Here is a 27063-nt window from a genome sequence, read left to right as displayed (position 1 = left end):
TTTTGTCGTGTTGTTCAGGCTGGTCTCAAACTCCTGGACTCAAGCGATCCGCCTGCCTTGGCCTCCCAAAGTGCTGGATGACAGGCGTGAGCCCCCGTGCCTGGCCCAGTATGTAATGTTCTTTTAAGGTAACAGTGGATTGTGTGAGGATTAAATGAGTTAGTATTTTTAAAGTCCTTAGAGCAGTGTGTGGTACACAGTAGGTGCTATGTGGAGGTTTGTTACAATAAAGTCAGAAAGTGAAAATGTTTTCCAGGGTACAAATGGTATCACTTAAACTAGGAATAAGAGAAGCCTATGAAGAAATATATAAAATACTATGTCTTGTGAGTTTCCATTCAAACCTTCGTGAATTATATATATCAGTATGTCCTTCTAGAAAGACAGACTTATCTTTTTGAGTGTGTGTGTGTTTTTACATAAATATCAGTCATGCTTTGAAAAGAAAAAGCCCTGCTTTTATTGAAGTATGACAGTGACGGGTCTTGAGACCGAAAGATGAGGGAGATAGAGAGCCCGCCGGGGCTCTTGAGGGTGGGAGAGCCAGCAGTGCCGGAAACCTCAGCAGAAGGGATCCCCGTGTGGGGGAGGGGGGCCTTTGGTCTCTCCCCAGCCTCTTCCTTCCCCCTGGCCTGAGGGTGGGTGGGGAGGGGCAGTTCCTCTTTCCTTCCCAAGCACCGAGGAGGCCCCAGCTCCCTAGGGGCTGAGAAGCTGGAGTCCTGGGGAAGGGGAGGAGCCGAGCCATACTCTTGCAAGACCCCCGCCCTCCTCCCCCCCCAACAGGAAACATGAACAGAAAAGACAGCAAGAGGTGAGAGGACCCTCCCCAGGGAGCCCGGCAGCACCCTGAGGCCTCCCTCTGCATGGGAGGGCTGGGGAGATCACTCGCCAGGGTGGCAGGATGCCTGGCTTCTTTGGGACCGGGTGCAGGGGGGCCAGGTGGATGCTTCAGGGTTCAGGGAGTCTGGAGCCAGCTAGGGCGGCAGTGGCTTGGATGTGGCATCTGTACCGTGTTGTCCCTGGAGTTTGAGCTGCTCTTTGCCCCTTTCCCACTTCTTGTCACCACACCTCCATCCCTGGCCTGGGCTGAGTGTCTCTGCCCTCCCTGGGGGCTTCCTGGTTCCCCATCCCCTTGGACTGGAAACTCCAAGCTCCTGCAGGGCCCTGGCCCAGGAGAGGCCTGGGAGTGTGACACAGGGCAAAGTGGCTCCCCTGCCTCTTAAACCACTTCTGGCTGTTCCAGAGCCCTACAGGGGGCTGCAGGACAGGGCCTAGTGGCTGGCTGTGTGGCTGGTTCTAGAATGGGCTTCTATCTCCTGGGCAAGCTGGCCCTTCTGTCCCCACAGAGGCAGATAGGGTGGGTGTCTCCCTAGCCTGGGTAGCTCCTCCTGCCATCCCCAGAATCACTCTGATGGGCAAAGGGCTTTCCTCCCCACCCAGCAATTTAGTGGTAGACTCCTGGCTGCCTAATTTCCTAGCTGTGTGACCTTAGGTAAGTCACTTAACTGCTCTGTGTCTTGGGTTTTTCTTCTGTCAATAGAATAATCATAGCCTCCACCTCGGAGAGGCCTGTAAGTACTCAATGAGACACTCTAGACCAGTGGTTCTCAAACTGGAGCGTGCCTCAGAACTGTCTGGAGGGCTTTTAAAATACAGGTTGCTGGGCTTACCCTTATTATTTTTTTCTTTCTTTTTTTTTTTTGAGACGGAGTCTCGCTCTGTCTCCAGGCTGGAGTGCGGTGGCACAATCTCGGCTCACTGCAACCTCTGCATCCTGGGTTCAAGCGATCCTCCTGCCTCAGCCTCCCAAATAGCTGGGATTACCGGTGCATGCCACCACACCCGGCTACTTTTTTGTATTTTTAGTAGAGATGGGGTTTCACCATGCTGGGCAAGATGGTCTCGATCTCTTGACCTCGTGATCCGCCCACCTCGGCCTCCCAAAGTGCTGGGATTAGAGAGGCATGAGCCACTGCCCCCGGCCTTAAAATGTTTGATTTTGTAGGTGTCGGGTGGGACCTGAGAATCTGTATTTATATCCAGTTCCCAGGTGATGCTTTTGTACTAGCTGGGTGCCCACACTTAGGGAAACGCTGATTTAGTTACAATGCTCCCTCCTCGGCCTAGGACATATTTAATACTTTAAAATGTCCCTTCTAGTAACAGTGGCTCATGCCTCTAATCTCAGAACTTTGGGAGGATAAGGCAAGGAGAACTTGAGGCCAGAAGTTCTAGACCAGCCTGGGCAATATAGTGAGACCCCCATCGACACACACACACACACACAAAATTAGCTGGGTACGGTTGTGCACACCTGTAGTCCCAGCTAGCTGGGAGACTAAGGCAGGAGGATCACTCGAGTCCAGGAGTTCAAGGTTACAGTGAGCTTTGATTGCACCATTGCACTCCAGCCTGAGAGACAGAGCAAGATCCTGTCTAAAAAAGGGTAGAGGTAGGGGCCTGGCGTGATGGCTCACACCTATAATCCCAGCACTTTAGGAGGCAAAGGTGGGAGGATCAGTTGGGCCCAGGAGTTCGAAACCAGCCTGGCCAACACGGTGAAACTCCATTTCTACTAAAAATACAAAAATTAGCTGGGCTTGGTGGCAGGTGCCTGTAGCCCAACTAATTGGGAGGCTGAGGCAGGAGAATTGCTTGAACTCGGAAGGTGGAGGTTGCAGTGAGCTGAGATTGCACCACTGCACTCCAGCCTGGGTGACAGAGTGAGACCCTGTCTCCAAAAAAAGAAAAAAAAAAAATCCTTGGGGAAGGTCCCAGGACTATCTTCATTTTTCCTTTGAGGAAACTGAGCCCCAGAGAAATTAAGTAACTAACACGAAGTCACAACAGCTGGCAGAAATTTCTGGATTCTACTTTCGTTTGAAACATGGATTCAGCTCCCTCCCTCCTCCCACCATCCCTGTCTCTCCATTACCCTCTTTCCCCATCAGGAACAGCAGCCTCTGGGAGGCACCAGGCAGAGGAAGAATTATTATTACTATTATTGTTATTATTATTATTATTATTTTGGAGACGAAGACTTGCTCTGTTGCCCAGGCTGGAGTGCAGTGGCGCAATCTCGGCTCACTGCAACCTCTGCCTCCTGGGTTCAAGCGATTCTTCTGCCTCAGCCTCCTGAGTAGCTGGGATTACAGGTGTGCACCACCATGCCCAGCTAATTTTTGTATTTTTAGTAGAGACGGGGTTTCACCATGTTGGTCAAGCTGGTCTCGAACTCATGACCTTGTGATGAGAGGATTATTTTCCCACCTTCCTTGAAGCTGCCTCAGCCCCAGGAACCTCTCACCTAACTCTGAGGAGCCCCAGAGAAGACCATTTAGCACTGGTATTTCCTCTCCAGTCCCAAATCTAAGGACCCAGACTGAAGGCTAAACTGTAGGTCCTGCCGGAAGGCTAACTTCAGAGAGGGGTCTGTTACCTTAGTGGGGTGAAGGGGTGGGAGAAGGGCAGAGATGAAATCCTGGGGTTTCCTTGCAGGAGCCTTGCTCTCTTTTTATTTATTTATTTATTTAATTTATTTATTTATTGAGACAGAGTCTTACTCTGTCACCCAGGCTGGAGTGCAGTGGCACAATCTCGGCTCACTGCAACCTCCACCTCCCAAATTCAAGCGATTCTCCTGCCTCAGCCTCACCAGTAGCTGGGATTACAGGTGCACATCACCATGCCCGGCTAATTTTTGTATTTTTAGTAGAGACGGGGTTTCACCATGTTGGCCAGGCTGCTCTCGAACTCCTGACCTCAAGTGATCCGTCTACCTCAGCCTCCCAAAGTGCTGGAACTACAGGTGTGTGCCAGGCCTCTCTTTTTTATTTTTTTATTATTATTTTTGAAACAGAAATCACTCTGTCACCCAGGCTGGAGCACAGTGATGCAGTTCCAGCTTACTGCAGCCTCCACCTCCTGGGTTCAAGTGATCCTCCTGCCTCAGCCTCCTGAGTAGCTGGGATCACAGGTGCCCGCCATCATGCCTGACCAATTTTTGCATTTTTAGTAGAGACGGGGGTTTCCACCGTGTTGGCCGGGGTGGCCCCGAACTCCTGGCCTCAAGTGATCCACCCACCTTGGCCTCCCAAAGTGCTGGGATTACAGGCGTGAGCCATCGCACTGGTCCAGGAGCCTTGCTCTCTTGAGGGCTGCGGGAGGAAGGAGGGGTGTGTATTAGAGACCTGAGGCGGCAATTCCTGAAGGCACGTCCTCCCATGCCTCTGCCTAGGGAGGACGGGAGAGATCCCAGGGGTCTCCTCCCATGAGTCCCTGGGAGGCCAGAAGTAATTCCGGGATCTGCCAACAGGAAGTCTCTTCCAGGATGTCTTGGAAGCGGTCAAGAGGAAGTTGGGGGCAATGCCTGGGGAGGGAGTTCTTATGATTCCCTGAGGGGTCCTGAGTGGTCCCAGGAATCTTCTGCAGTGATTCCCTGGGGGATTCAGAGTAGTCCTGAGCCGCAGTCCCTAGCCTTTTTGGCACCAGGGATTGGTTTTGTGGAAGGGGGTGGGGATGGTTTGGGGATGATTCAAGTTAATTACATGTATCGTGTGATTTATTTGTACTATTATTACATTGTAATATATAATGAAATAGTTACGCAGCTCACCATAATGTAGAATCAGTGGGAGCCCTGAGCTTGTTTTCCTGCAACTGGATGCTCCCATCTGGGAGTGATGGGAGACAGTGACAGATCATCAGGCATTAGATTATCATAAGGAGCATGCAACCTAGATCCCTCCCATGCGAAGTTCACAAAAGGGTTCATGCTCCTAAGAGTCTAATGCCCCAGCAGATCTGACAGATCAGAGCAGAGCTCAGGCAGGGGTGCTCGCTCGCCCACTGGTTCCTAACAGGCCACGGACTGGTACCTGTCCGTGTCCTGGGGGCTGAGGACCCCTGGTATTGAGGATCTTCCTCTCTGATTCCCTGAAGGGAGCAGGAATATCCCTGGGAGTTTGCTTGTGGGAGAGGGCTCCCATGATTCCCCCAGGGATCTGGAATATTCCTGGGGATTCTCCCATGAGTCCCTGGTAGGTCAGGGGTAACCCAGGGGCTTTGCCTTTAGGAAGCCTCTCCCATGGTGCCTTGGGGCATTAGGGTCAAGAGGAATTCTAGGGTCTGTCCGAAGGAAGGGGCTCCCGTGACTCCTTGGGGGCTGTGCCCACAGAAAGTCCCACCAGGAATGCACCGGAAAGACAGGAGGGCGGGGCCGGCCCCGCCAAACGCGCCGCCACAAGACATGCCCCAGCCCCCGGGAAATCAGCAAGGTCATGGCTTCCATGAACCTGGGCCTGCTGAGCGAGGGCGGCTGCAGCGAAGATGAGCTGCTGGAGAAATGCATCCAGTCCTTCGGTGAGTGTCCTCTCCCCAGCAGCCTCCCCGGCCCTAACCTCAGGCTCAGCACCCACTTCTCTCTGCCTCAGTTTTTGGAGGTAAAATGAGAACATGGCTGGGTGGAATGAAACTTAATCACTACATTAGAGATAAGAGAAACACCTACATTTCTTCTTTCCTGAAATGGAAATACATACATATCTATATATAGATAGATATTTAATGTATATTATATATATATATTTATATAAATTTTTTTTCTTTTATTTTCTTTTTCTTTTGAGACAGAGTCTCGCTCTGTCACCCAGGCTGGAGTGCAGTGGCTTGATCTTGGCTCACTGCAACCCCCACCTCCCGGGTTCAAGAGATTCTCCTGCCTCAGCCTCCCGAGTAGCTAGGATTACAGGCACGTGCCACCAGGCCCAGCTAATTTTTGTGTTTTTAGTAGAAATGGGGTTTCACCATGTTGGCCAGGCTGGTCTCGAACTCCTGGCCTCATGTGATCCACCCGATTCGGCCTCCCAAAGTGCTGGGATTACAGACGCGAGCCACTGTGCCCGGCCAGTCTGGTGCTATTTCAGTCTTCAACAAGACTTGCCAGGGGTGATGCTGCCCCGTGCACAATACAGATAAGGAAACGGAGGCACAGGAGGTTAGGTTGCCTGTCCAAGGTCATGCCGGGGATCACCATTAGAGCTGGTCTTTGAACCAGGCGGTCCCGCAGGATCTGGAGGCTGCGCTGTGCATTGCCTGAGGCCCATTCTGTCAGAGTCCCCCTCCTTCCACCCCAGATTCAGCTGGCAGCCTGTGCCACGGGGACCACATGCTCAACATGGTGCTGGCCATGCATAGCTGGGTGCTGCCCTCTGCCGACCTGGCTGCCCGCCTGCTGACCTTATATCCTCCAGGACCGTGAGCTATGGGTGGAGGGCGGAGGGCAGAGTCGTGAGAACCTGGGCAATTGGAATGGGGAGCAGACAGGTCATGGATCCTGGATAACAGAGCCTTGACCAGAACTCAAGTACCAGAAGGCCACAGGGGACACCCAGGAGCTGAGACGGCTGCAGATCTGTCACCTGGTCAGGTAGGGCTGGGCCAAGATCCCCACTCTCAGGACCCACGACTTCCATCCTGCTGCCCCCCAAAAAACATTCCTCAGAGACTCTCCAGCCCAGTTCCCACAGACCCAACCAGCCCCACAGGCCAAAATCTCACTTCTGAGACACCCGTAGCTTGGTTCCTAACACCCTCTCAGTTCTGTTCCTTAGAACCCCCACTTCCTAGAGACCCCCCTCACCAACCAGATCTCATAGACCCTCTTAGCTGGTGCCCAGAGACCTCTGGCCCTGATCCCCAAAATCTCCACCTCCCACAGACCCCAGCCTAGCCCATAAGACCCCCTCATTCTGTCCCTCCAAAAATCTCACGCCCAGAAGCCCCCAGTCTAGTTCCTAGGACCCTCCACAATCCTGCTTCCCAATAATCCCACTTCCAAGTGACTCCCCAGTCTGTTTCCCAGAGATCCCCCAGTCTGTGTTAAGAGATGCCCATCCTACTCCAGAGATTCCCCGAGCCTGGTGCCCCTCCAAACCCCGACCCTCCAGGGACCCCCACACACATTTAGAGACCCCTACCTCAGCACCTAGAAATTTCTCAGCCCAAAATACCCCTTGTAGAGAACTTTGCCACCCCCAGTCTCATCTCACCATCTCCAAACCACTCCCAGGTACTGGCTGACTCAACACCCTGAGGTGATGCACCAGGACCCCCAGCTGGAAGAAGTCATAGGTCGTTTCTGGGCCACCGTGGCCCAGGAGGGCAACTCGGCCCAGAGAAACCTGAGAGACTCCTCTAACCTGTGAGTCAGCCCTGTGCTCCCCGCTCCCCTGCCCCATCCCCATTCTGCCATCTCCCTCTGCATTCCCAAGCCCTCAACCGTGAACCACTCCAATCCCCTGCCCCTCTTGGCCCCCAGCCTGAGCCCTGGTGGCCCTGGCCCCCCGCCCCCCATGAGCAGCCCAGGCCTGGGCAAAAAGCGCAAAGTGTCCCTGCTTTTCGACCACCTGGAGACGGGGGAGCTGGCTCAGCACCTCACCTACCTGGAGTTCCGCTCCTTCCAGGCTATCACGGTGAGGACCCCCTCCCGTCCCTGTCCCAAGCAGGGGAGAGATTGGGGTAGGGGAGGGATTGGCTGGGGGAAGGCAGGACTGAGAGGACACCTGCATGGTCATTCAGCAGAGATCTCCAAAGTCTTAAACTGAAACCTGTGTGCTAGAAGGCCCAGGAAAATGAGTTAAGGAGGCCGAGGGGGGCGATCACCTGAGGTCAGGAGTTTGAGACCAGCCTGGCCAACATGGTGAAACCCCATCTCTACTAAAAATACAAAAATAATCTGGGTGTGGTGGCGCACGCCTGTAATCCCAGCTACTTGGGAGGCTGAGGCAGGAGAATCACTTGAGCCTCAGGAGGCAGAGGTTGCAGTGAGCCGAGATCACACCACTGCACTCCAGCCTGGGCGACAGAGCAAGACTCTGTCTCAAAAGACAATAACAATAATAAATAAATAAATAAATAAATAAATAAATAAAATGCTTATTGCAGTGACTGGCACTTAGTAAGTGCTCAAAATATTTTATCATTTATTCAACAAGCATTTAAATTCATGGTGCCTCAGTTTCCTCATCTGTAAAAAGGGGATATGAACAGTTCCTGCCTTGCGGGAACAGTGACTGGTCCAGGGTAAATGCTATCTGCTTGAACCATTTGAAATTGCCATATATTACCTACCCAAGGATCAGTTTCATGTGCTTCAACATACATATGTGTTAGCTTTTGCCATCTGGGCATCATCATTTTAAGGGAAGGTGGGGATCTGGTTCCTTCATGTGAAACTGTCCCAATTGTGTGTGTGAGTGTGGTGTGTGTGAGTGTGATGTGTGTGTGTGTGTGCAAAGATAGTGTAGTGGATGCGGGTATGAAATGAACACTCATTGGGCAGAACAGATAGAGGTTGATTTCAAGTCATCTTCCCCATCCTTGCCTTTGCTGACTGTATACCAGTCAGGTGTAGAGTTAAGGGCATAGAGACTCCCACCCTGACTCATACCTGTGTGACCCTAGGCAAATTACCTATCCTCTCTGTGCCTCAACTGTCTCATCTCGAAAATGGAATGATACCTCACAGAGTTATGAGGATTAAATTACTTAATACGATCATTTATCAAATATAGTGCCTGGCTATATTTAAACATGCCTCCTCAGATGGGAGAGGAGCATGGTGAGGTCAAGGACATGTAGCAGCCTGAGGGTGGGGGGACAGATGACAAAGGTCATTCAGGCTAGACCAGGCTAGGACATCAGAGATCGTGACTACTATTTGGACGCCACGGAAGGGCAGGCCCTGAGCGCCACTGCCCACCTTGACATCCACCTCGCTCCCAGCCCCAGGACCTGCGGAGCTACGTTTTGCAGGGCTCAGTACGAGGCTGCCCCGCCCTGGAGGGCTCTGTAGGTCTCAGCAACAGCGTGTCCCGCTGGGTGCAGGTGATGGTGCTGAGCCGTCCCGGGCCTCTGCAGCGCGCACAGGTGCTGGACAAGTTCATTCACGTGGCACAGGTGAGGCCCACCCCTTGGGGCTGCGAAGGCCACTGCACGCAGCTACCTGGCCCTCCACCTTCCAGACCCCCGACCTCACAGGGTCATCCTGGCGGTGACGTCACGCATCTCCCGGCCCCGCCCCAGAGGCCACAGTCTGGGCGTTCCAACCCAGGACCGTAACTTCTTCTTTGGCCTTGATGTCACCGCGTCCCACCCACCGCGGCCCCACCCCTTGGCCGTAGACGTGACAGGCTTCCAAGCCCTAGGCCCGAATATTCTATCCCCAGGTCAATGAGAGTATCCCTTCCATGCCCCCACCTTTGTGCCATCCTTTACCGAGGCTTCGATTCCCAGTCCCCGGGCCCCAGCGGTCGCTTCGGGACTGCGCATCGCTCCCCATTGCGTCCGGGCTCTCCCCGCCCCGCCCTGTTGTGCTAAGCCCTTCTCTTCCCCTCCCTTCCCCCTCCTTTCCGGACACCTTCTCATCCTTCTGGGGAAAAGGGAAGCCCTCTGGCCCGCCGTGGCCGCGCCCCCTTGCGTATTTCCACGCAGACCACGCCCTTCCTCTGGCGTCTTCCCTGGCTTGCTTCCTCCTGCAGGGGCCCTTAGACCTGGGGGTCTCCACGTCCGCCTGGGGTCTCCTTGGTCTGAGTGTTTTCCATTCCTCCCTGGCCCCACTCTCTCCACAGCAACCTCTGCCCAAATTTGTCAAAGGGAGGGTGAGGGAATTCCCCAGCTGCCCTGGTGGCCCCACACCTGTCTAGCATCTGTCTAACTCCTCCATATCTCTCTGGCCCCGTTAACCTCTGCCTGGCTCCCAGCTCCTGCCCAGAGCCCGTGCCTTCTTGCCTCCCCGCACCTGTGTGACGCAGAGCAGTCAGACCCCCAGATGGCTGACAACCTGACATGTCTGAAGCCTCCCCCCCCCCCGCTGCCGTGTCAGACACACTCACCTGTCTACTCCCCAAATCTGCCCAACTTCCCATACTTCCTGTCTCCCCAGATTTTCTAACCTGGTATCAATCACCTACTTGACCCTCCAGGCTCAGATAACTATCCGACACCCCTGTGAGGCCCACACATGGCATGTCCCACTCCTGCCGCACACACCCACCTTCTCTCACCTGTCTGATCCCCACATCGGTCCATACCCACACATGCCTGGGACCCCACCTCAACTGGGATGCTGTCATCTGAACTCCCTCCCGTGACGACCTTGTGCGCATGCTTCTCTTCCTAGAGGCTTCGCCAGCTGCAGAATTTCAACACGCTGATGGCGGTCACGGGGGGCCTGTGTCACAGTGCCATCTCCAGACTCAAGGACTCCCATGCCCACCTGAGCCCTGACAGCACCAAGGTGAATCCCACTACCCTCCCCAGAGCTCCAAGTGGTCAGCTGTCTTGAGCCCCCACACCTAATTCCCCAAGCCCTGTCCATTCCTGCCCAGGGGCCCTGGAACCACCTGAAGTCCTTGCTCCTCCAAATCCCAGATCCCCAGGCTCTGCCAGCATTCCTCCTTCCTGTCATCCATCCACTCATGGTGCGGACCCCTCTCTGCTCTCAGTGTGTCTGTTCCAGAGGTGGACTGTGAGGGAGACAGATGGGAGAAAGGCTAGCAGAGAACTTTGCAGTCCCTATGGGGAGGACTGGCTGAGGTCAGAAAGTGGCAGGAAATTAGGCTGAAGATGCCCTGGGAAGATCCTATAGCGCCTTGCAAGATGGGCTAAGCGAGGGAAGTTTTGAGAGTGATGACACACCCTTGATAAGATCTGGGTTTTTTGGGGGTTTTTTGTTTGTTTGTTTGTTTGTTTTTTGAGGTGGAGTCTCGCTCTGTCGCCCAGGCTGGAGGGCAATGGCGTGACCTCGGCTCCCTAGAAGCTCCACCTCCTGGGTTCATGCCATTTTCCTGTCTCAGCCTCCCGAGTAGCTGGGACTACAGGCGGCCGCCACCACGCCCGGCTAATTTTTTTTTATTTTTAGTAGAGACAGGGTTTCACCGTGTTAGCCAGGATAGTCTCAATCTCCTGACCTTGTGATCCACCCGCCTTGGCCTCCCAAAGTGCTGGGATTACAGGCGTGAGCCACCACGCCCAGCCAATTTTTTGTATTTTTAGTAGAGACGGGGTTCACCGTGTTAGCCAGGATGGTCTCGATCTCCTGACCTCATGATCAGCCCGCCTCAGCCTCCCAGAGTGCTGGGATTACAGGGGTGAGCCACCGCACCTGGCCAGATCTGGGTTTTTAAGAAATAATTATAGGCTGGGTACAGTGGCTCACACCTGTAATCCCAGCATTTTGGGAGGCCAAGATGGAAGGATCACCTGAGCCCAGGTGTTTGAGACCAGCCTGGGCAACATAGTGAGACCCCATCTCTAGAAATTTTTTTTTTTTTTTTTTTTTTTGAGACAGAGTCTCACTCTTGTTGCCCAGGCTGGAGTGCAGTGGCGCAATCTTGGCTCACTGCAACTTCTGCCTCCCGGATTCAAGTAATTCTCCTGCCCCAGCCTCCTGAGTAGCTGGGATTTCAGGGGTGCACCACCATGCCCTAATTTTGTATTTTTAGTAGAGACAGGGTTTTACCATGTTGGCCAGGCTGGTTTCAAACTCCTCGAGGCAGGTTCAAGAGATTTGCCTGCCTCAACCTCCCAGGTAGCTGGGATTACAGGCCTGTACCACAAGGCCCAGTTAATTTTTGTATTTTTAGTAGAGATAGGGTTTTACCATGTTGCCCAGGCTGGTTTTGAACTCCTGACCTCAAATGATCCACCTGCCTCAGCCCCTCAAACTGCTGGGATTACAGGCTTGAGCCACCGCACCCAGCCATCAAGCCCTGGAGTTTAAGGCTGCAGTGAGCTGTGATCATGACACTGCACTCCAGCCGGGTGACAAAGTGGGACCCTAGCTTAAATAATAACAATAATAATAATAATAATAATAATAATAATAATAATAATAATAAAGGCCAGGCATGGTGGCTCACGCCTGTAATCCCAACACTTTGGGAGGCCAAGGCAGGCCGATCACCTGAGGTCAGGAGTTCAAGACCAGCCTGGACTAACATGGTAAAACCCTATCTCTACTAAAAATACAAAATTAGCTGGGTTTGGTGGCTCATGCATGTAATCCCAGCTACTTGGGAGGCTGAGGCAGGAGAATCGCTTGAACCCAGGATGTGGAGGTTGCAGTGAGCTGAGATCGCGCCACTGCACTCCAGCCTGGGCAAGACAGCAAAACTCCATCTCAAAAAAAAAAAAAAAGAAAAGAAAAGAAAGAAAGATAAAAGAAATCATTTTACCAAAGAATGGGGGATTGTGGAACTTCTCTGAGGTGGGGACCGAAGAGGAAGAGCAGTTTCGGGGAGATGCTGACACCAGCATGGGATATGGAAGGGCTCCAGAGGTGTCCAAAATGCCACTGGATCCCTGAAGGCCTAAAGCCCACATAGGAGACTGCTCAGGAGGCAGGACTGCCCTGATAACGCCCCCATCCCATGTGCCTCCTCCCCAGGCCCTGCTGGAGCTCACTGAGATCCTTGCCTCCCACAACAACTACGCCCGCTACCGCCGCACCTGGGCTGGCTGCACGGGCTTCCGGCTGCCTGTACTGGGCGTGCACCTCAAGGATCTGGTGTCCCTGCATGAAGCACAGCCCGACAGGTTGCCTGATGGCCGCCTGCACCTACCCAAGTTGAACAACCTCTACCTGCGGCTGCAGGAGCTGGTGGCCCTCCAAGGGCAGCATCCGCCCTGCAGCGCCAACGAGGATCTGCTGCACCTGCTCACAGTGAGCCCCTGGCCCCGCCCAGGCTGGGCTTCCGAGGGTACTGAGATGTAGGGTCCTGGGTGTGTGAGTGTCTCTAGGACCAGGGTAGAAAAGTGCTGGACTGCATGGAGTTTGAAGCCAGAGCTTCTAGGTTTTTTTCTAGCTGCGTGATTTTAGGCAAGTCACTGAACCCTTCAGCCTCAGTTTCCTTATCTGCAAAATGGGAATAATAAAAGGACCCAGCCAGGTCCACTGGCTCACGCCTGTTATCCCAACACTTTGGGAGGCTAAGGCGGGCAAATCACCTGAGGTCAGGAGTTTAAGACCAGCCTGATCAACATGCAGAAACCCCGTCTCTACTAAAAATACAGAATTAGCCAGGAGTGGCAGCACATGCCTGTAATCCCAGCTACTAGGGAGGCTGAGGTAGGAGAATCGCTTGAACCCGGGAGGTAGAGGTTGCAGTGAGCTGAGATCGCGCCATTGCACTCCAGACTGGGCAAGAAGAGCGAAACTCTGTCTCAAAATAAATAAATAAAAATAAAAAATAAAATAAAGGGACCCACCTCGAGGGTGGTTGAGGAGAGAAAGCCAATGACATCATTCAAAGAATGTCCTTATCCTTAAGACAGTGTCTAGCTGGGCACAGTGGCTCATGCCTGTAATCCTAGCACTTTGGGAGGCTGAGGTAGGCAGACTGCCTGAAGAGTTTGAGACCAGCCTAGGCAACATGGTGAAACCCCATCTCTACTAAAAATACAAAAAAAATTAGCCGGGCACGGTGGTGCACGCCTGTAGTCCCAGCTACTTGGGAGGCTGACGCACGAGAATCGCTTGAACCTGGGAGGCAGAGGTTGCAGTGAGCCAAGATCGCACCGCTACACTCCAGCCTGGGAGACAGAGCGAGACTCTGTCTCAAAAAACAACAGTATATGGAGTAGAGCGAGCTCTATATTCTATATAAGTAACATGTCTTTTCTCCACTTCCCCCAGCGACTCAAGTATCCATTGATCTGAGCTCTGGAATTGCTTTGGGGTTCACAATCTTAAACTCCAAGGTTCTGAGCTTCTCATGCTGATAGCGCAAAATCTCAAGCTTTGAATCCAAGAATCTAAGCAAAAGGCTACTAACAGTTATTGATCGTTGACTATGTGCCAGGCACCTCATTCCACCTTACAACCCTATGAGGTCGGGACCCTTACTGTGCCCAATCTGTGGATTGGGAAACTGAGGCCCGGAGAGGTGAGGTCACTTGCCCACTGTCCCACAGCAGTAATGCCAGGATTTGAACCCAGGAGGGGCTTTAGGAAGAGCCTGCAAGTGGGTGTGGGGGTCTGGGGCAGGGCTGTAGACAGGAGGATCTGTAACACCCCTGTCCGCTCCAGCTCTCCCTGGACCTCTTCTACACGGAAGACGAGATCTATGAGCTTTCTTATGCCCGAGAGCCACGCTGTCCCAAGAGTCTGGTGAGACCTGACCCCTGGCCTCGGACGCCCCCCAATTACCTCGAACCCCCCTAAGCCTATGCAGTGACTAACTGCTCCTCTGTCCCCACCCCAGCCACCCTCCCCCTTCAACGCACCTCTGGTGGTGGAGTGGGCCCCTGGTGTGACCCCCAAGCCGGACAGGGTCACGCTGGGTCGGCACGTGGAGCAGCTGGTGGAGGTAAGGAAGGGAGGGTGGCCTGGCCGCCAGGAGCCAGGAGGGAAGACATCTGTAGAACTCTGAGCTTGGAGGCGGGGACTTATTGCCGTGGGGATCGTATTTCGACAACTGGGCCTTATCTGCTTCCCCACACTCCTCTGAAGTCCGTGTTCAAGAATTATGACCCTGAAGGCCGAGGAACCATCTCTCAGGAGGACTTCGAGCGACTCTCAGGCAATTTTCCCTTCGCCTGCCATGGGCTCCACCCGCCCCCACGCCAGGGGTAAGTGGTTCTGACTCCTGGATCCCCTGAAGATGAGGACATGGGGGTTGCCTGGACTCCTGGGTCTGGGGGAGGCTGGGGCAGGCCATGCTGAGGCTCAGTTTCTGCCCCCAGGAGAGGCTCCTTCAGCAGAGAGGAGCTGACAGGGTACCTGCTCCGGGCCAGCGCCATCTGCTCCAAGCTGGGCCTGGCCTTCCTGCACACCTTCCATGAGGTCACCTTCCGAAAGCCTACCTTCTGCGACAGCTGCAGTGGCTTTGTGAGCACTCCACCCCATCACCGCCCTTAGGTTCCATCTGTCCTGAAGCCGGCAGTCCCCAAACCCCAGATAACCCCCAAATTCCAGAAATCCTACAGCCTCAAATCACCCTGTTTCATATAAACCCTCAACACCAAACATTCCCTATATCCTGGATAATCTCCAAATGCCAGATAATCCCCAAATCCCAGATAATCTCCACCCCAGATAGTCGCTGAACCATGGGTAATATCTAAAACTCTGGAGAGGAGGCCAGGAGCGGCAGCTCACGCCCGTGATCCCAGCACTTTGGGAGACTGAAGTGGGCAGATTGCTTGAGCTCAAGAGTTCAAGACCAGCCTAGGCAACATAGTGAGAGAGACCCTGTCTCTACTAAAATTACACAAATTAGCTGCATGTGGTGGTGCACACCTGTGATCCCAGCTACTCAGGAGGCTGAGGCACGAGAATCGCTTGAACCCAGGAGGCGGTGGTTATGGTGAGCCGAGATCGCATCATTGCACTCTAGCCTGGGCAACAAGAGCAAAACTCCGTCTCAAGAAAAACCGAAAAACAGGCCGGGCGCGGTGGCTCACACCTCTAATCCCAGCACTTTGGGAGGCCGAGGTGCGCAGATCACGAGGTCAGGAGATTGAGACCATCCTGGCTAACATGGTGAAACTCCGTCTCTACTAAAAATACAAAAAAATTAGCTGGGCGTGGTGGCGGGCACCTGTAGTCCCAGCTACTTGGGAGGCTGAGGCAGGAGAATGGCGTGAACCTGGGAGGCAGAGCTTGTAGTGAGCCGAGATTGCGCCACTGCACTCCAGCCTGGGCGACAGAGCGAGCCTCCATCTCAAAAAAAAACCAAATACTTTTTTTTGTAGAAAGAGTCTCCATATATTGCCCAGGCTGGTCTTGAACTCCTGAGCTCAAGCGATCCTCCCACCTTGGCCTCCCAACCTCCCACCTTGGCGTCTCAGAGTGCTGGGATTACTGGCATGAGCCACTGTACCCCACCCACATTCCTTTAATTCCAATTAAATCTCTAGCCTTGAGAATTCCAAGACCTAGGTAGCTTTCACACTTCCACTCACCAGCTGCCCTGCCAATCCACAGCCCTCCCTCTCCTAGGATGGGTAACCTTTTCTCCTTTCTCTTCCCAGCTCTGGGGTGTCACCAAGCAAGGCTACCGCTGTCGGGGTGAGTGGGGTGTGAGCGAGTGGGGGGGAAGCCTTGGCCCACAGGCTGGAAGAATGGACACAGATCGGACCCCTGGCCATTAACTGCTGCCTTCCCCCAGAGTGTGGGCTGTGTTGCCACAGACACTGCAGAGACCAAGTGAAGGTGGAATGTAAGAAGAGGCCAGGGGGCAAGGGCGATGCAGGGCCCCCCGGAGCTCCTGTTCCATGCACACCAGCTCCCCATGCCAGCTGTGGTAAGACCTAGAGCACAGCGGTGCTGGGAAGGGGCTTGGGGGAAGGGGGTTGAGTCCAAGGTCACGAGGCCCTTCCCATCAGACCCACATCCCTTCCATCCACCCACAAACAGGCTCCGAGGAAAATCTCTCCTACACGCTATCCCTGGAACCTGAGACTGGGTGCCAGCTTCGCCATGCCTGGACCCAGACTGAATCCCCACACCCTTCCTGGGAAACAGACACGGTGAGGAGAAACCGCCCCTACCCCCAAGTGGATACAGGGAACACAGGCCATTGGCCTGGGGGAGACTGGACAGATTTGGAGACCCATAGGAAAGTAAAAATATGCAGAAGTCCTTGACTGCTGGGGTGGGAGGGTATGGATGCTGGTGACTTTTTTTTTTTTTTTTTTTTTTTTTTTTTTTGAGACAGAGTCTCGCTCTGTTGCCCAGGCTGGAGTGCAGTGGCACGATCTCGGCTCACTGCAAGCGCTGCCTCCCAGGTTTACGCCATTCTCCTGCCTCAGTCTCCCGACTAGCTGGGACTACAGGCGCCCGCCACCTCGCCCGGCTAGTTTTTTGTATTTTTTAGTAGAGACGGGGTTTCACCGTGTTAGCCAGGATGGTCTCGATCTCCTGACCTCGTAATCCGCCCGTCTCAGCCTCCCAAAGTGCTGGGATTACAGGCTTGAGCCACTGCGCCCGGCCGCTGGTTACTTTTTAATGCTGATAGAAAGATAGGCCAGGCGTGGTGGCTCATGCCTGTAATCCCAGGACTTTGGGAGGCCGAGGTGGGAGGATCACTTGAGGTCAGAATTTCGAGACCAGCCTGCCCAACATGATGAAACCTTGTCTCTACTAAAAATATAAAAATTAGCCAAATGTGATGGCAGGGGCAGGTGCCCGTAGTCCCAGCTACTTGGGAGGCTGAGGCAGAGAATCACTTGAGCCTGGGAGGCAGAGGCTGTAGTGAGCCGAGATTGTGCCACTGCACTCCAGCCTAGGCGACAGCAAGACCTTGTCTCAAAAAAAAAAAAAAAAAGAAAGAGAGAAAAATAGAAGTTACAACATATTAGGGGTAGGGTGGGGATGATAACCACTAGAACAGAAAAAAGGATTCTAGCCAATAAGATAGCAAGAATAAGGCCAAATATATCAGGAGCTACTGTAAGTGTTAATGGAGTAAACGCCACTATTCGAGGGCAGACTCTCAGATTGGGTTACAAAAAGGATTTCACAGGCGCCATTCATTCAGTCTGGGCGGGGCAGTGCTCCTGGCAGTGAAGTGTCTCCTAGACATCAGATGCTCTCCACATCATCTGTCTTCCTCCCTTCCTCCTTCCAGGTCCCCTGCCCGGTAATGGGCCCACCATCAACTGCATCCTCCAAGCCGGATTCCTAGACATCTCTTGGTCTCCTCTCTCCCTCACTCCCTTACCCCAGTCAGTCCTGACTCCTGTTATCAGACTCTGGCAGGGCTCCCAGAGGTAGGACCCCCAAAGGCATCTGCCTTCCCATCCACGCTGCCTTTGGTGGCACGTCCATCATCTTTTTCCCCAGAAGTGACTTTCCTGTCTTGTGTGGTGGTGGATGCTAATCCTGCTCCCTTTCCCTGCACTTAGTATCTATGCATCTGTGTTGGATATATCTACACTCAGGCTTCATTTCACCAACTCCCTAAATCTCCATTTCTTTTTTCTTTTTTTTTTTTTTTTGAGAGAGTCTCACTCTGTCACCCAGGCTGGAGTGCAATGGTGCAATCTCAGCTCACTGCAACCTCCGCCTCCAGGGATCAAGCGATTCTTCTGCCTCAGCTTCCCAAGTAGCTTGGATTACAGGCACGCGCCACCATGCCCGGCTAATTTTTGTATTTTTAGTAGAGACGGGGTTTCCCCGTGTTGGCCAAGATGGCCTTGAACTCCTGACCTCATGATCCACCAGCCTCAGCCTCCCAAAGTGCTGGGATTACAGGTGTGAGCCACCGCGCCCAGCCCCTGCTTTATTTTTCCGCATAGAACGTTCCCCCTCTGACAGCCTATACTTTTTCCCTCTTTATCTCGTTGAACGTCTGTCTTTCCTCAACAGGAACATCAACTCCAGGAGAGCAGGGATTTCTATCAGTGTCTTTCACTGCTGCATCCTCAGTGCCTAGAACAGGGCTGGCAGGTGGTAGGCGCCTGACAGATGCTTGTCTGATGCCTGAAATGTCTCCTTACCCATGCCCACGGCACAGGAAAGATGTGCTGTAGGGCAACGAACTTTGAGGGTCAGAGCAGCAGGGGCCCATTCAGACCCAGGGAGCAGAGACCCCCTAACCCTTTCACAAACCCCAGCACCCCTGCCTGGGCCCCCACAGAGAGAGGCCCTACAGCTGTCATAAATTAAATTTATTCTCCGGAGAACATGGTTCTTGGTATTGACTAGTGAATGGGAGTACGGCATTTGGGGCCTCAGGAATAGGAGATGGGGGGGCTTGGGTGCCAAGGACCAAGGAAAGCCTTAAACGGACTCCCCAGAGATTACTGATGGCATTGGCATCTCACGGAGGTCCCCCTGTCCCCGACCACCAGTCCCTCTTTACTTCTTCTTCTTCTTCTTCTTGCGGCCCCAACACTGGGGGCCTCCATCCTCTCTTCGGCTCCTCCAGGTGGGCATGGGAGGCTCCAGCTCATTTGGGCGGCCCCCCCGGTCTGGAACGTTGCCCATAAGCACCTGAGAGTTTATGAGATTTGAGTTGCAGGGAAAAAAAGTATCTCGGACAAGGGGGCTAGAGAGCAAAGGGAACAACACAAGGCTGAAGAAGAAACAGCAGATGTTGACTATTTGAGTACAGTGGCTGGGGGAGAGGGGACTAAACTGGTGGAAGATACAAGCATGAGTTTTCTTTTTTCTTTTCTTTTTTTTGAGATAGAGTCTTGCTCTGTCGCCCAGGCTAGAGTGCAGTGGTACGATCTCAGCTCACTGCAACCTCTGCCTCCCGGGTTCAAGCGATTCTCCTGCCTCAGCCTCCCGAGTAGCTGGGACTATAGGCGTGTGTCACCATGCCTGGCTAATTTTTTGTATTTTTAGTAGAGACAGGGTTTCACTGTTTTAGCCAGGATGGTCTTGATCTGACCTTATGATCCTCTCGCCTCAGCTCCCAAAGTGCTGGGATTACAGGCGTGAGTCACTGCGCCCAGCCTTCTTTTCTTTTCTTTCTTTTCTTTTTTTTTTTTTTTTGAGACAGTTGCCTAGGCTTTGTCACCCAGGCTGGAGTGCAGTAGCAAGAACATGGCTCACTGCAACCTCTGCTCCTGGGCTCAAGTGATCCACCCACCTTGGGCTTATTTTTTTTTCTTAACTTAAATTTTGCCTTAATAGTTGCTGTGCTAGACTTTATTCCCTAATACTCATTTTACATAAGACTACTTACAGAGGTATGCGGCTAGATACCTCATCACTAAAACAGAGGGTATTTCTGTTTTTTTTTTTTTAAAAAAAAAAAAAAAGGTTAAAAGGGTGCGGTGGCTCACGCCTGTAACCCCAGCACTTTGGGAGGCTGAGGCAGGTAGATCACAAGGTCAGGAGTTCAAGACCAGCCTGACCAATACAGTGAAACCCCATCACTACTAAAAATACAAATATTGGCTGGGCACAGTGGCTCACGCCTGTAATCCCAGCACTTTGGGAGGCTGAGACGGGCAGATCACGAGGTCAGGAGATCGAGACCATCCTGGCTAACACGGTGAAACCCCGTCTCTACTAAAAGTACAAAAAATTAGCTGGGCATGGTGATGGGCACCTATAGTCCCAGCTACTCGGGAGGCTGAGGCAGGAGAATGGCGTGAACCCAGGAGGCAGAGCTTGCAGTGAGCCGAGATCGTGCCACTGCACTCCAGCCTGGGCGACAGAGTGAGACTGTCTCAAAAAAAAAAAAAAAAAAAAAAAATTACCCGGGCATGGTAGTGAGTGACTGTAATCCCAACTACTCAGTAGGCTGAGGCAGGAGAATCGCTTGAACCCGGGAGGTGGAGGTTGCAGTGAGCCGAGATCAAGCCACTGCATTCCAGCCTGGGTGACAGAGCAAGACTCTGTCTTGGAAAAAAAAAAAAGAGGTTAAAAAACAACACAATAGATAGTGTTTGGTGATGGGGAAGGATTTTGAGCCCAAGATGGAGAGGTAGCCAGGGATTCAGTAAATAGCTGGACTTTGTTTTCAGATCATTAGGGAGCCACGGAAGCATTCTGAGCTGGGGAGTCCACGGTCACTTTTTGTGTGAGCGAGGTCCTAGCTCCCGTGTCTAGGGGGTGGAATAGAGGTGGTGAGTCTGAAGCCTGGACCGGAACAGAGGCTGAAAGGCCAATCTAAAGGCCAAGGATGTCAGGGCCCTTCCCTACCCCAGATACCCACCTTGTTGATGGCACAGCAGGTCCCTCTGCGGACAGCCATGCTGGTGGCTGGGATGAGACGAGACAGGTCGGCTCGGGCAGCCAGGACATGTGCGATGGAGATGTCCGATTCTGGGGTTAGAACCTCTCGAATTGGGATCAGCACTGCCCTCATGGCTTCTCCTTGGGCCTGGAGTGGGAAGGAGGTAACAGAAGTTACCCTGGAGCCCTCCCCAAGTGGGACCTGTCGTCTTGGAAGCATCGCTTTACCATTCAAGACCTCACTGCCCACAGCTCTAAATAAATATTTATTGTTTGAGACAGGGTCTCGCTGTCTCCCAGCCTGGAGTGCAGTGGCATGATGGTGGCTCACTGCTGCCTCAATCTCCTGGGCTTAAGTGATCCTCCTACCTCAGCCTCCTAAGTAACTGAGATGACAAGCATGTGCCACCATGCCCAGCTAATTTTTTTTTTTTTTTAATTTTTAGTAGAGATGAGGGTTTTGCTATGTTGCCCAATCTGGTCTCAAACTTCTGAGCTCAAGTGATCCTCCTGCCTTGGCCTCCAAAAGTGCTGGGATAACAGGCATGAGCCACTGTGCCTGGCTCTGCTCATATCTCTTAAAGATGGGGTATACTTGGCCAGGTGTGGTGGCTCATGCCTACAATCCCAGCACTTTGGGAGGCCAAGGCAGGCAGATCACCTGAGGTTGGGAGTTCTAGACCAGCCTAACTAATATGGAGAAACCCTGTAAAAAATACAAAATTAGCCTGGCGTGGTGACGCTTGCCTGTAATCCCAGCTACTCGGGAGGCTGAGGCAGGAGAATCGCTTGAACCCGGGAGTCAGAGGTTGCAGTGAGCTGAGATCACACCACTGCACTCCAGCCTGGCAACAGAGCGAGACCCTGTCTCAAAATAAATAAATAAATTAATTAATTAATTTTAAAAAAAAGATGGGGTATGCCTCTGAATATACTCCCAGCTCAAAGCTGGGAATTCAACAATACCCTGCGGCCCTGAGATTCTAGGAGCCCCAAACATCAAAAACTTCTAAAAGTCCACAGCCTGAGAACCTGCCAGAGGGTGATACTCCTGGCCCTCATCCCTCCTCCCTGCAACTGCAGCCCCCACAACTGGGCCTCTCCAATTCTGCACGGTTCGCTGCTCACACCTCTGCCCGGTCACTCCAGTGGAAAGCAGATGTAGTGAGGTCAAGGCGCTTGAGGAGGAGGTAGCGGCGGCAGCGGTACTGATCTCTGAGGCTTTGGGACAGAGACTCCAATGCTTCCTGGCAGAAAAGGTCTCAAGGTCAGGCTAGGGGTGCCTCTCACAGCCACTTCTGATAAGGACACAGTTCACATTCAGTCAGTCACACACAGTCTTACCCATCTGGGTGCATCTAGCGAGTAGCTGAGGAGGGGCTGCAGGGACCCTGGGGGCAGAGAAGGCTGCAGCTCTGAGATCTGATGGGAGAAGAAGTCAGAGGCCAATTGGGGCAGAGAGGATGGGCCCCTCTGTAAACCCAGCTCCCCAAAACCCTGAGGACCTAGGCCACAGACGTGAGAATGGCAGTCACAGCTCCAGAAAAACCAGGCTAGAGGTTGGAATACTCCTTCCAGAGGTGTTTTAGAAAGAGGACCGCCACCCCCACAAGGAAAGCAGGGTAGCCCAGGTCGGGAGGCGACTCTGACTCTCTACCTTAGCATGCAACTCTTGCAACAGCTGGCTGGCGGGGGTCCCTGGTGCAGGTCTGGGCAGTCCCAGGGCTTGGAGGGTAAGGCCCAGTTCTTGGACCATGCCAGCTCCCTCCACCACCCCTTCACCAAGGGGTGGCCTAGGACTGGGATCCAGCAGAGAGCGCAGGCGCAGGAGGCGGGTGGCTTGGAGCTCTGAGCAGAGAAAACCTGAAAGTAATAAATGGGTGCTGTGCACTCAGGGAGGCTGCTACCCCATTCATCCATCTTGGTCAAAAAGCTCCACCAATGTCCGGGCGCAGTGGCTCACTCCTGTAATCCCAGCACTTGGGGAGGCGGAGGCGGGCGGATCACAAGGTCAGGAGATGGAGACCAGCCTGGCCAACATGGTGAAACCCTGTCTCTACTAAATATACAAAAATTAGCTGGACATGGTGGTGAATGCCTGTAATCCCAGCTACTCAGGAGGCCGAAGCAGGAGAATCGCTTGAACCAGGGAGTTGGAGGTTGCAGTGAGCCAAGATGGCGCCACTGTACTCCAGCCTGGCAACAGGGCGAGACTGTTTCAAAAAAAAAAAAAAAAAAAAAAAAAAAAAATTGGCTCCACTGGCTTTAAAACCTCCACCTTCGCCCAGGCACAGTGGCTCATGCCTGTAATCCCAACACGTTGGGAGGCTGAGGTGGGAGGATCACTTGAAGCCAGGAGTTGAGGACCAGACAGGGCAACATAGGGAGACCCCATCTCCACTTAAAAACAAAAAAAAATCTTCCACCTTCTAGTCCCACCCACCTAAAGCCTTGGCCTCCAGAGTATGCCCCTCCTTGAGACCCGGTGTCCTCCTATGAATTCGACTCCCACCCACTTCGAAACCTCGAGCCTTCCTCTTAATCCAACCTACTTAAGCTCCCAGGCCCTTCAATTAAAATTCTACTCCCGGGCCAGGTGTGGTGGCTCACGCCCGTAATCCCAACACTTTGGGAAGCCGAGGAAGGCAGATCACTTGAGGTCAGGAGTTCGAGACCAGCCTGGCTAACATGGTGAAACCCCGTTTCTACTAAAAATACAAAAAATTAGCCAGGTGTGGTGGTGCGTGCCTGTAATCCCAGCTACTCGGGAGGCTGAGGCAAGAGAATCACTTGAACCCGGGAGGTGAAGGTTGCAGTGAGCTGAGATCGAGCCACTGCACTTCGGCTTGGGCAACAAGAGTGAAACTCCATCTCGAAAATAATAATAATAAAAAAATAAAATAAATAAAAAATAAAATAAGATTCTACCCCCGCCCATCTCAGAGCGCTCTCGCCCCAACATGCTCACCCCACCCACCTCGTACCCTCTGGGCCGCCCCCAAAGTTCTGACTACACCCCCTTGGGAACCTCGATTTCCCCTAAAAAGTCGGAGCCCGCCGCTCCCGAGGCCATGGCCTTGCCACTTCCGCATCCCGGGACTCACGCAGCAGGCGCAGTCCGGCACCCGGTTCCCGAAGCGCAGCCGCGCCATCCCCGCCGCAGAGCGCGCGATCCGGGCAGTGCAGCTCCCGCAGCAGGCGGCCAAGCTGCCGCAGAAAGTCCTCCTCCGCGTAGGGGCCTGCGGGGACAGGGGTGTCAGGGCTCGGTGGTCCCGTGGCGGCCCCCCTGCCACCCTCCCGCTCCGTGCTTACCGTCGCCGGCGCTCAGCACCTCGGCGCCCGCCTCTCGCTGCTGCTCGAGGGCGCCCAGCGTCGCCAGCTCCGCCGCCAGCCGCACGCACAGCGCCCTGAAGTCTGGACATGAGGCGCCCCGCGACGCCGTCCCCGGGACACCCCCATACCTGTGGGGACCGAGGCAGCGGAAGGGGGCGGGGAGGTCACTGAGAATCCCTTTCCTTCCGCGTCCAGGGGGCAGACCTGGCCTTCCTGCACCCACCAGCCTCACCACACACCCTTTTACCCCAGAGCCAGTAGGTCCTGGGCCACCGCGGCCCCCTCCCGCGCTTCCGCCTTCACCCCCTCCATGAAAGCGTCGCCTCGGCGCGCCCCCTGGCGGCCGGTGGCAGGCTCCGCCCCAGAAGTGCCGCGCGCACGAGCTCCTCGCGGCGTCTGGCGGCACTGACCAATCGGCATCTTCCCGCGCAGGGGCTTGGGTGCTCCCATTGGCACAGGAGGACGCCGAACCCGCCCCGGGGCCCGCCCTCCCCGCCCTCCCCGCCCTCCCCGCCCCTCGGGTAACCTGACAGGGTTCTAGGAACGCCCCCTGGCGCTGTAAATTGCAGTGCGTTCGGGATCTCCGATGTTAGACAAGCTGGCGGCGGGTGTCACTGTTGCGGTAACATAAAAACAACTTCGGTGTCCTTTTCCTTTTCCTCCCTCAGTTGTCCTCTGCTGGCGTTTTGTTGGTTTGTTTTTGAGGCAAATCTCGCTCTATCGTTCTGGACTGCAGTGGTGCCATCACGGCTTACTGCAGCCTCGACCTCCTGGGCTCAAGAGATCCTGCCACCGCAGCCTCCCAGCTAAATTTTTAAAAATCAGTCAGGCTTGGCCGGGCGCGGTGGCTCAAGCCTGTAATCCCAGCACTTTGGGAGGCCGAGACGGGCGGATCACGAGGTCAGGAGATCGAGACCATCCTGGCTAACACGGTGAAACCCCGTCTCTACTAAAAAATACAAGAAAACTAGCCGGGCGAGGTGGCGGGCGCCTGTAGTCCCAGCTACTCGGGAGGCTGAGGCAGGAGAATGGCGTGAACCCGGGGGGTGGAGCTTGCAGTGAGCCGAGATCGCGCCACTGCACTCCAGGCTGGGCGACAGAGCGAGACTCCGTCTCAAAAAAAAAAAAAAAAAAAAAAAAATCAGTCAGGCTTGATGGCTTATACCTAGTAGCTGGGACCACAGGCACAGACCACCACACTCGGCTGATTTGTTTTTAATTTTTTTGTAGAGACAAGGTTTCCTCATGTTGCCATGCCTGGTTTCCATCTCCTGGGTTCAAGCGATCCTCCTGCTTTGGCCTCCCAAAGTGCTGGGATTACAGGCGTGAGCCACTGCGACGGGCCATTTTTTGAGACAGAGTCTCGCTCTGTCGCCCAGGCTGGAGTACAGTGGCGCGATCTACGCTCACTGCAAGCTCCACCGCCTCCCGGGTTCACGCCATTCTTCTGCCTCAGCCTCCCTAGAAGCTGGGACTACAGGTACCCGCCACCACGCCCGGCTAATTTTTTTGTATTTTTTTAGTAGAGACGGGGTTTCACCGTGTTCGCCAGGATGGTCTCGATCTCCTGACCTCGTGATCCGCCCGCCTCGGCCTCCAAAAGTGCTGGGATTATAGGCGTGAGCCACCGCACCCGGCCTTTTTTTTTTTTTTTTTTTTTTTTTTTGAGACGGAGTCTCGCTCTGTCGCCCAGGCTGGAGTGCAGTGGCGCGATCTCGGCTCACTGCAAGCTCCGCCTCCCGGGTTCACGTCATTCTCCTGCCTCAGCCTCCCGAGTAGCTGGGACTATAGGCGCCCACGACCGCGCCCGGCTAATTTTTTGTATTTTTAATAGAGACGGGGTTTCACCGTGGTCTCGATCTCCTGACCTTGTGATCCGCCCGTCTCGGCCTCCCAAAGTGCTGGGATTACAGGCGTGAGCCACCGCGCCCGGCTTTTTTTTTAAGTTTTGTAGAGGCTGGGCGTGGTGGCTCACGCCTGTAATCCCAGCACTTTGGGAGGCTGAGGTGGGTGGATCACTTGAGGTCAGGAGTTCGAGACCAGCCCGGGCAACATGGTGAAACCCCATCTCTACTAAAAATACAAAAATTAGCCAGGTATGGTGGCATGCACTTGTGGTCCCAGCTGCCCAGGAGGCTGAGGAAGGAGAATCACTTGAACCCGGGAGGCAGAGGCTGCAGTGAGCCGAGATCAAGCCACTGCACTCCAGCCTGGGTGACAGAGCGAGACTCCATGTCAAAAAAGAAATTTTTGTAGAGAGGGGTCCAGCTATGTCTCCCAGGTTTGCCTCTTAACTCCAGGGTTCAAGCAATCCTTCCCCCTCAGCCTCCCAAAGTGTTGGGATTACAGGCTTGAGCCAGTGTGCCTGGCCCTGTCCTCTGCTCTTAAAGCAGCCCAGATGGAGTGGTGTTCACCCAACTCAGCCTAAAATCCAAAACTTTCTCCCTCCTTTACACCTCAGGGTTTGAATTACATAAGGGACCTAGGAATCCCGGCACACCCCTCACACACCAGGCCCTCCTCATCGGTCACAATGTGCCTGTTAGGCCTTCACTCCTCTCCCTTCTAAGCCTTGGAATGAGTAGGTGCAGTGCACCATAGTGGTTGAGAAATTATACCCTAGGAGTCAGGCAGACAAGGGTTAGGGTTTGATTCTATTACTCACCAGCTCCATGTTCCTGCCAAATTGCTTCCCATCTATGTAACGGGGATAATAGTACCTACCTCTTAGAGCTGTTACTGAGGATTAATTGGAGTTTCATATGTAAAAAGTGCTTAGCAGATATAAAGGGAGTACTTAATAAAGAATAACTAATATATATATATATAGCATTTAATGTGTACTACTGGGCAAAGTATCTTATCTCTTTTACAGAGGAGAAAACTAAGATTGAGAGAAGATAAGTCACAGAGTGAATTCCTGGTGATGCCACGGCTTGAAGATGAAATTCCAGACTCCATGCTCTTAAACCACGGAACCTATTTCTACAGTTACTACTACTGTTGTTTTGTTGCTATTGCTAAGTAAACAT

General features: G+C 53.5%; 2 protein-coding genes across 13 annotated transcripts in view; one reads left to right on the top strand and one right to left on the bottom strand.

Moving 5' to 3' along the window:
• LOC105495402 (family with sequence similarity 98 member C) overlaps window positions 1-24468 on the bottom strand; it is a 31280-nt gene extending 6812 nt beyond the window's left edge. The window contains exons 1-9 of one of the 12 annotated variants that reach the window (XM_071086601.1): window positions 24279-24396; window positions 24011-24159; window positions 23803-23937; window positions 22356-22561; window positions 22043-22120; window positions 21829-21945; window positions 20679-20846; window positions 10404-10526; window positions 4085-4157 (exon numbers count right to left, since the gene is read on the bottom strand). In XM_071086601.1, the coding sequence (XP_070942702.1) occupies window positions 4085-4157; window positions 10404-10526; window positions 20679-20846; window positions 21829-21945; window positions 22043-22120; window positions 22356-22561; window positions 23803-23937; window positions 24011-24159; window positions 24279-24343 (1114 nt within the window). In that variant the 5' untranslated portion in view covers window positions 24344-24396. The other 11 variants (XM_011764876.3, XM_071086602.1, XM_011764879.3 and 8 more) reach the window with 11 other exon arrangements.
• LOC105495404 (RAS guanyl releasing protein 4) lies at window positions 669-19206 on the top strand. Its single transcript, XM_071086607.1, has 17 exons — window positions 669-811; window positions 5177-5361; window positions 6135-6237; window positions 6362-6427; window positions 7070-7201; window positions 7319-7472; window positions 8785-8958; window positions 10181-10297; window positions 12449-12724; window positions 14090-14170; window positions 14265-14369; window positions 14513-14631; window positions 14746-14890; window positions 16036-16072; window positions 16173-16307; window positions 16421-16533; window positions 17634-19206. The coding sequence occupies exons 1-17, from the start codon at window positions 789-791 to the stop codon at window positions 17688-17690; spliced, it is 2022 nt and encodes a 673-aa protein (XP_070942708.1). The 5' UTR covers window positions 669-788; the 3' UTR covers window positions 17691-19206.
• Window positions 24469-27063: the final 2595 nt, after the last annotated feature.

Source organism: Macaca nemestrina, chromosome 20 (genome assembly GCF_043159975.1).
Source record: "Macaca nemestrina isolate mMacNem1 chromosome 20, mMacNem.hap1, whole genome shotgun sequence".
NCBI classification, from domain to species: Eukaryota; Metazoa; Chordata; class Mammalia; order Primates; family Cercopithecidae; genus Macaca; species Macaca nemestrina.
The sequence above is the reverse complement of the archived record's forward strand: the minus strand, read 5'-3'. Positions and strand labels throughout refer to the sequence as shown.